This window comes from Pelecanus crispus, chromosome 2 (genome assembly GCF_030463565.1).
Source record: "Pelecanus crispus isolate bPelCri1 chromosome 2, bPelCri1.pri, whole genome shotgun sequence".
Taxonomy (NCBI): Eukaryota; Metazoa; Chordata; class Aves; order Pelecaniformes; family Pelecanidae; genus Pelecanus; species Pelecanus crispus.
In genome coordinates this window covers 102,300,382-102,309,558 of record NC_134644.1, presented here as the reverse complement: position 1 = coordinate 102,309,558, position 9,177 = coordinate 102,300,382, and the positions used below count along the sequence as shown (strand labels likewise).

Here is a 9,177-nt window from a genome sequence, read left to right as displayed (position 1 = left end):
AAAAAAAGATTGAAATCGATTGTGAGGAAACATTTTTATACAAAAATGTGAATGGAAGATAGATCTTCAGAATGAGTTTATTGTAAGATCAGAAAGCCGCATTCTGTCATCAAGAAAAAGGACTGTTTTGGTGGGGAAAACTAGTCTTAGTTTAATAAGGAAGTGAAAACAACTATCTGACATGCACAATACATGAAAATAGTGCAGGAACTATGCATAGAAATCAATATAAATAAATTGCTCTGGAAATTGATAACAGGAAACTAGAAATATGAGGGAAAATCCATGGCGGATATCTTCTACATATACTTGCAGTAAAAAAAAGGTCATGGTGATGGGATAGCCCCTTCTAAATTGTGATGCATAAATTATTAAAGTAAAAAAAGATATTTGGTGCAGGGTTCTGGTTTTTAAAAGAAAGTGACTTTGGGAGATCAGCTAAAAACATTCTTCCACTTGATGGCAACTGTTCTTTTTCAACAGAGGTGTTTTGCTCACCTGGAAGGAAATGCATAAGGTATAGTTCATTTGGTAACTAGTTTTGGTGAGATCATCAGCTAGGCCAAAAAATTTATTTTGGGCATGTGCTGTATCCGCTAAACGTATCTCTCAGAACTGTTAGTGAAGGAAGACCCAGGTCTCCTTCTCCTATGCAAATCGGAACTAGTTTGGGATTCAAGTTTCCAGCTATGGTCCCTTGATAGTCCTGAGAGTGCTACATTTACACAGAAGACCATTGTGCTTAGTGAGAATGGCACTGAAGCTGTCTTCCTGACTAATTTGCAGAAGATAATAAGCTCCTGTTAGGTAAAGTTTATGATGAAGTTATGGTATATGTACTTAGTTCTTTCAGAGGTGCAGACTACGTCCCAGCTGGTATCTATGGGGTGTAATGCAAACTTTCAGGCGAACGCGCTGACAGAGTTTCTCTGGATGTGCAGACAATGTGAACCTGTTCCTGAGGTAGCATCAGACACTAGTTTGTAATTTTTTAATAGCAGTGAAACCACATTTTCCATGTGAAAAAGGCAAAATAAACCCTTTTCCCTAAAAGCATTTTCAGGTTTGTGTGCAACTCCTACTGTTTCCTGAATGCACTCAATTTTTTTAAACTCAATTGTTGATTACAGTGAAGACATCAGCTTTGGATTTTTGCATTTCATTCTTCCTCTTTTTCTTTCACCCTTGCTTTGGCCCCATCAAAAGAAATGACAAAAGCTCTTGATTATTGTTCTGAATGTATTTTAAAATCCTGCGTTCTGTGAACAGCAGGACAAATAAAACCTGTTTTGTATGGATTTGTGCCCTTTTATTCCAGCTCCCCCTCTCTCACATTAGGCTAGCACGGTCCTGCTCAGCAGGGAGCGGCATGCTCAGTGACTATTGCCAAACCTCGGGTGCATGGGTTGTCAAATGAAGCGTACGGTGATTTGATGACTGAAATAAACGTGCCGCTTTTAGTTCCCCCACCTCCATTAGTTCCCCATCTTTTCCTTCAGTGGGGGAACTAATTGAGGCTCCTCTACTCTAACCAGTCCCTGATGTTCGTGAAATTCAGAAGCTTTCTTGCCATCTTCCCCACATGATTAAACTGTCAAGCTAGTTCAAGAATTAATTACCGATGGAAGCAAGATACACTTTCTTCTTTGCAAGGCCCTCAATTCCTTAAAACTGAGGCTAAAACCGCAAGTATGCTGAAGGCAGGAGATGAGGCAGCGAGGTACTGTTCCTGTCCACATTAAATTCTGCTGAATCTTTGAAATTTTAGGCTGCTTAATGTGTAGGCCTCAGAGCAAAAGTATGTGTGTAACTTGGGATATTTATAGTGTTTACATAATACAAGCTAGTTGTTGTTGTGGGGGATATTATTTTAAATGGAAACATATTTATATTACATTGATATATCACACCAAATTGAAGCAGTAGATTTTGTAGATGATATGACAATGTCCTTGTATTTCTTCTGGTTTTGGCATCTGGGAAAAAAAAACAGGGTGTAAGCAAAATGTAGAGGGATACAGTATTGGTGATGATGTGAACAGCAGAATATTAAGACCAGTCCTGCAGAAGAGGACTATGCCTGGGAATGAGACACAGTATTATATGCTTATTATACTTTTATTAATGAGTATTTATATAATAAATATAATAAGTATTATATACTTACTATACTACTTAAAGGGGGCCTATAGGAAAGATGGGGACAATCTTTTTAGTAAGGCCTGTTGTGACAGGACAAGGAGTAATGGTTTTAAACTAAAGGAGGGGAGATTTAGACTGGATATAAGGAAGAAATTTTTTACAATGAGGGTGGTCAAGCACGGGAACAGGTTGCCCAGAGAGGTAGTGGAGGTCCCATCCCTGGAAACATTCAAGGTCAGGCTGGATGGGGCTCTGAGCAACCTGATCTAGTTAAAAGTGTCCCTGCTCACTGCAGGGGGTTGGGCTAGATGACCTCTAAAGGTCCCTTCCAACCCAAAGCATTCTACGATTCTATACCTGCCACAATCATAAGTACCGGGTCAGGGACAAACATATTCTTACAGCATTATAGAATTATTCCTCAGTGCCTCAGCGCTAGGGCTGTGTTCTTAAACTGGGCCAAATCTCCTAATATATAAATTAGGGAGCATATTAGCATGTTATTTCATGTCAGTCTCATGTTAAAATTTTTTACGTGGCTTTTATTCAGTATCTCTTTGTACGTGAAAATCTTTATGGTTCAATTTGGGCTGAAATTTGTTCTTGGTAGTTTCCCATTTCACTGATGACCAATTGATAGTATTTCAAACAATCTAACTAAAGGGTCTGTCTTACTGGAATTCAGATGCAGATCCATCCTGTCTCGTGCAGTTTTATTTCGGTATTGGACTGGGGGGTCATTTAACTCTCTGCAGATTGCAGAGCTGTGAGCAGAAAAATTCACTGCAAATAGTATGTCAGGAAAAAAAATATTTCTTTAAGAAAACAAAACGAAACCCAGCCCGCCCACCCCAAACATTCCTTTGGCTACAATTTTTTTTTGGTGTATGTGTATGGTTATAGTTCATCCTACAAGACAAAGGCTTTTACATGCATGGCTGCTGTTCTCTCTACACCTGTCGACCTGCCCATACCACTCCTTAGGCTTTTGGCCAGCCACGGTCCTATGCATTGACCACAGGGCATCTATGGCCAGTAGAGCCAGTTCAACACGATGCAGGACTATCATACACCAAATGCAAGGTGTGAGCAAGTGACTTCCACTGCCTATTAGCAGCAGTGGAAGAGGCATCATCTAGAGGAAATGAGGAAAATTTGAGCATTGAATTGGAAATTTTTAGTGAAAAGTGATTTCCATGAGCCACCCCTAATTTTAAGAAGCGTGCTCGATAGGAGAGGAGGCGAGCAGAGGCACGCTTGTTACTGTGGACCCAAACCCGATGTCCTGGTGCTTCAGGACACCTCACGTTGGACTGGCTCTACTTGGCTCCCTGGCCTTAGGGACCCGCCTGTGTTGCTAAGCCCGGGTGCCGAGCGCGGGTAGGAGATGACTAGGAGACGATTAGGAAAAATTTCTTCACAGAAAGGGTAGTCAAGCATTGGAACAGGCTGCCCAGAGAGGTGATGGAGTCACCATCCCTGGAGGTGTTCAAAAAATGGGTAGACGTGGCACTTTGGGACATGGTTTAGTGGGCATGGTGGTGTTGGGTTGATGGTTGGATTGATGGTCTTAGCGATCTTTTCCAAACTTAATGATTCCTAGTTTTTACTTTCGTTATAAATAATCCAGCCACCAAGCCAGGAAACATGAAATTATTACTCTACCCTTAATTGGTTTAGTGGTGGACTTGGTAGTGTAGGTTAATGGTCGGACTGGATGATCTTAAAGGTCTTTTCCAACCTAAAAGGTTCTATGATGCTCTGACCCTGCCGCCGAGTGGGCTGCGGCTGGAGCGGGGCCAGGCCCGGGGCCCCCTTCGGGCGACCGGAGCGGGACGGCTGCTGGCGAGGGGGCCGGGCCCGGGCCGCGGCCCACCCCGGCAGCGCACAGGGCGCCCGCCCGACCCGGCCCGGCCCCGCTCTCCGGCTCGGCTGCAGCCGGGCCGCTGCGCTCCCGCCCGGCTCCGGGCCCGGCCGCTGGCGGCTCAGGGCGGGCAGGCGGGGCGCGGGCACCCCCGGGGGCGGGAGGCGGGAGGAGCGAGGCGGGGCCGGGCCGGGCCGGGCCGCGCTGGGCCGGTGGCGGTGCCCGCCCGCAGTGCCTGCTCGCAGCGCTGCCGGCGGGGAGGCTCCGCTGGCCGGCGAGGGCCGCGCTGGTGTTTTTGTCACTTTCCCTCCCCGCTGCCCGCCTGCAGCCCGCCGCATGGCCGGGGCGCCGCGGGGGGAGCCGCTCTCCTTCCGCGCCTTCCAGGCCGCCTGCCCCGCCGGCTACGAGTACGGCTACGGCGGCGGCCTGCGCCAGCTCCGGGAGCGCGAGTTCCCCCGGCTGCGAGGTACCGCGGGCCGGGCGCAGCCCCGCGGGGCGGCTGAGGGGCGGGCGGGGCGGCGAGGGGCGGGCCGGGGGCGGGGGAGGCCCCGGCCGCTCCCCGCTCGCCTCGGCGCCGGGCGGGAAGCTGCGTCTGGTGCCAGGGAGCGGCCGGGGGGGCGCGGGCAGGGGGTTCTCCCGCTTCTTCCCCCCCTTCTTCCCCCCCTTCTTCTTCTCCCCCTTCTTCCCTCCCTCCTTCTCCCCCTCCTTCTCCCCCTTCCTCTCCCCCTTCCTCTCCCCCTTCCTCTCCCCCTTCTTCTTCCCCTTCTTTTCCCCCTTCTTCTCCCCCGGCACAAGTGCCCCGGAGGTGCCATGAGTTCAGTGACAGGATTTAGGTACAGCAACAAGATGCAAAGCGAGCTATTAAGAAGGGGGTGGTGGTGGTGGTGGCTGGAGGAAAAGGCAAATTAAAATGGTAAACCAGCCCTTGTCTCGTAAAGGTTTGTGGTTGGACGGGTCTTTGTAAACTACTTTTGCAGGTTATATAGCTTTCCCCGTTGCCAGCATTAAACGTTGCTCGAACATCGTACTTCAAATCTAATCGTGATGGATATACGACTGTAATTTATTTTACCTAAAGAGGTATCGTTGCCTGCGATACTAGCATTTCAACATGCATAGGGAAAAAACAGACTATAGAGCAGAGTGAATAACATCGGTTGGGATGTCCTGAACCTGTTATTTAGGCCACTCTTTCTGTTAAAGAGTTTCGTGTTGCTGCTCGTTTTTGTCATTTCTTTGAATTTTGGTCATCGAATGCCAGAGCGGGCTTTCTCGTGCACAGGTATTTAGTAAAGAACGGAGTTACACTTTGCCTCTAGAGGGAGGTGGAAAAAACCTTAATTTGAAGCAGCAGTTTGAGGAACTTTCAGTAAGATTCAGTAAGTTAATTTCACAGTCTGGTATTTCTCATGTTAATTGCATCAGTGAAAGTTTGACCAGAAGAAACTGCTTGTCCTAAATTCAGGCCAAGATTCTGAAAAGTAGCTGTTTTGTAACTGAAACATTGCTTAGACATTTAAGCAGATGGCTTTTCAAAACTCCTGAGAATCAGGCTGGTTTCTCATGAGGATCCCCAGTTTTGAAATAAGGTGGTATCAGCTAATGAATCATGTCTGGTGGGTCAGTCTGTTCCCAAATGCGGTCACTGCAAAGGCAGAGCATTAGGAGTTTACCTCTGCTGGAGCATGTTTTGGCTAATGTAGGCTACTGAGTTACACTTTGGTCATGTGACCTACCCAGATAAGATGTGGATGACAGATAATTTAGAATATTTCCAGGAAAAGATAAACAAAAACAAATACAGGGTCTAAATAGAATCTGTGATAATGTTAGCTAATTGAAATCATGTCCAGGTTAAGGTGACCTAGGTTGCAAATTCCTTCTCCCCTTTGTTTTCCGCTTCAGAATTTTAATGCTACTCAATTGATAAATTGTTGCCCATTCGTCTTGAAAGCTTGTCACCTCCTTGAGGAAGATCAGTGTCCTTAACTGATCACTGTACATACATGTGGTGTCCTGTCTGCAATTCCCGTTTTAAAACCAGGAGCATCTCCCCTCTAGTCAAGAACTTCTGCCTTCAAGTGATGCCAGTAGTGCCAAAATGAAAGGTGTCCAGGGACAGATTCCTAGGCCAAGTGTGTAAGGCTAAGTGTCCCCTGCCTTACACGTCTGTCTGTCTCAGAGCTAACTAGTTGGACTAGTCCAGGACAGAGGCCAGGAACTGGCTGACAGTGGAGTGGTGTGGATGATAAGTACATTGCTTGTACTTACTCCTTGGCCTCCTTTTCTTTAGCCATGTAGCTGTTGTTCAGCATGTATCCCCTCTGGCTGAAGGTCTTGACACACTGATGTTGATGTTACAAAATGGCTCTTAAGGCTCTAGGTCTTTGTTGCATTGCTGAAATAAGGCGAAGGAAAGGTGGTTGATATACAGGTTAGCAGCAGCAATAATAAGTAAAGGGGTCTTCTCTAAGTGACGCATAAAAAATTAGTAGGGCTTTTAGTCATTTAGCCACTTAAGCATTTTCAGTGACCTGCCAAGACATGCAGGCTGGGGGATGAGGTAGAAGTTTTACATCTCTGGTGGCCTTGGTTCAGCTTTATGGGTAAGTCCTGATTGTACAAACTGATTCGCTAAGAAACCTGTAGCTGTTGGTGGGGTTGATCTCTGCTGGGTGTCTCCCTACTGCACAAAGGTGCTGCAATTTAATCCCTTCTAGTGAAGAGCAATCTTAACTAGTCCACTAGGCAAAAGAGAATTATCTCTATTTTCAGTTAACAGTAATGTCTTGCTCTGCCTGTTTATTTGGGGTATGCCTCAGATCTTTCCATCATTCAAGTCAGATAAAAATCCAGATTTTGCTGCTCACTTTTTATGTGAACAGAATTTTTGGAGTGCCTGTCTTAGATATCCATGAATTAAGCCTTGTGCTCAATTTTGGAACTGTCATCTTCTTATGAGTAGCATGTGATAATAATAATTATTGCATATCAGTGTATTTACTACTGCCTGATTGCTGATACTTGGTGGCATCCACTAAAGGAAGGCAGAAACCTTTTCTGCGTCTTAAACCTTTGCCTGTATGGTGCTAGTGCATCTGTTGTAACTCTAGTATGAAGAGTTGTGCAAGTGCCTGTTGAGAAGAAAGTACAATAGATGTGTGTAGGGAACGCTGGCTGCTGGACGTACTATAAAACCAGGATTTTTCAAAGGTGGTCTACCTGTGGTCCTATCAAAGTCTGTGGGAGTTTCACTCTTGGCTCCATCAGAAGGAAAATTAGGCTCGTACTGAGTGTGTTGGGGATTTCCCCTTCAGGTTGTGTGAAGGGATAAAAAGAACTACTCTACTTTCTTGAATCAGCAGTGGTCTGTCTGTTTTTGCACAGAAGCCTTAAATTTTAGGTTTATCTTCACTTTTGTAATTCAGGGGCTGTTAGCTGATGGCTACGGCAGCCCCTTCTAAAAATATATGAGGAGCCTGTGAAATGGATCCCTGTTTCACAGGCAGCAGCGTATGCGCAGTATGTGACCTTGACTTTAATCTTGTGAGCAGTGTACCCTTATCTGCAGTGTAGGATTGTAAATTGTGCTTTAGAAATGGATAAAGAGATTGGCAGGAGTTTGTAGGTTCTGTTGTTAAGTAATGGGGATGAATATGCTTCTGTGATGTTTATCATAGCAAAGAAAAGATCAGCTTCAGTTTGTATCGTGGTTTTAAAAAAGAAAAAGCTGATGTGTGATTTGCAATGCAGTATTTAATCCCAAGATACCTTTCCAGTTTCGGTTGTGTGCCAGTATTCTCCTCTAAGATAGCTGTGTCCGTTTCAGCGGGATCTTTCCAAGAGCAATAAGCGGTGGATACCCATCCCCCCAAATAAAAACCAGCGCGTATTAGCAATCACACGTTCTTTAGGGGCTGCTCACTGTCTGAAGATACTGTTTAACTGAGGTAAGATGCACTGTCCCATTTAATGTCAAATTGGTCACTGTCCTGTACTTCAACAACAGTCATGTAACAAATCATGTGTCACCTTAGTAGTATGAACATTTGTGATATGTATGATTACATACAACTAACGATAATAGTGTAGCTTGCCTGTTAGACAAAAAGGAAAGGCAAGCTAAGCTATGAGTAACAGAATTGGCCTTTGTTTCTTTGAAACTCAAATGATGTCTCATGAACTGGTCACCTGTGTGAGAGCTTATTCTATTGTTCAGTTAAGGAATAGATGGGTACTGGATCTGAGCTTACACAAAAATAAGACTTTTTACTCATATTGCCAGTAATTATTTGCACCGAGACTGTTCCTGTATGTAGGAGAATGGGAAAAGCGGGTATGCTCCATGCATTTCAGTCAGTCCTTAGAGACTTGGTTAGCAAAGGTCAGCTGTGTCCCCTGAGAACAGAAAATCCTATCTGTTTTGCCATGTTTGGGGTAATCTGGTGTTTTGGCTGAATATCAGAAATAAGAAATGCATTCTGGTGTGTCAGCTCAGAGTAATTTTGTTGATAGCTAGCTGATGCTCACATTTTATGAAGCTTGTGAACATGAGTGTACTGTGAGCCTGAGGAGTTGTGCTCATCTCTTGGTTGCAAATATAGGTGTCACCTCAGTTTCTCTACTGCTATGCCAGTTTGCTAGCCTTCTCAGACCAGAAATTCTGCCAGCCTTGTGTCTGAGGTTTTTTATTTTTCTTTAAAAAAAAAAAAAGTATTTGGAGTAATTTTTGTATCCTAAAATAATTGGATTTATTTTTTTTTCTATCTCCAGGGGTTTTTTGGTTGTGGTGGGTTGACCCTGGCTGGATGCCAAGTGCCCACCAAAGCCACTCTATTACTCCCCTTCTCAACTGGACAGGGGGGAGAAAATATAACAAAAAGCTCGTGGGTTGAGATAAGGACAGGGAGATCACTCAGCAATTACTGTCACAGGCAAAACAGACTCGACTTGGGGAAAATCAGTTTAATTTATTGCAAATCAAAACTGAGTAGGGTGATGAGAAATTAAACCAAATCTTAAAACACCTTCCCCCCACCCCTCCCTTCTTTCCAGGCTCAACTTCACTCCCGATTTTCTCTATGTCCTCCCACTGAGCAGCACAGGAGGACGGGGAATGGGGGCTGCGGTCAGTTCATCACACGTTGTCTCTGCTGCTCCGTCCTCCTCAG

The 9,177-nt window shown here is 45.1% G+C and overlaps 1 protein-coding gene across 1 annotated transcript in view; it reads left to right on the top strand.

The window, feature by feature from the left end:
• Window positions 1–4,342: 4,342 nt before the first annotated feature.
• The window catches only part of MOCOS (molybdenum cofactor sulfurase), a 237,960-nt gene continuing 233,125 nt past the window's right edge, over window positions 4,343–9,177 (top strand). The window contains exon 1 of the mRNA XM_075705959.1: window positions 4,343–4,472. Coding sequence (XP_075562074.1) covers window positions 4,343–4,472 — 130 coding nt within the window. The remainder of the gene's footprint in view (window positions 4,473–9,177) is intronic.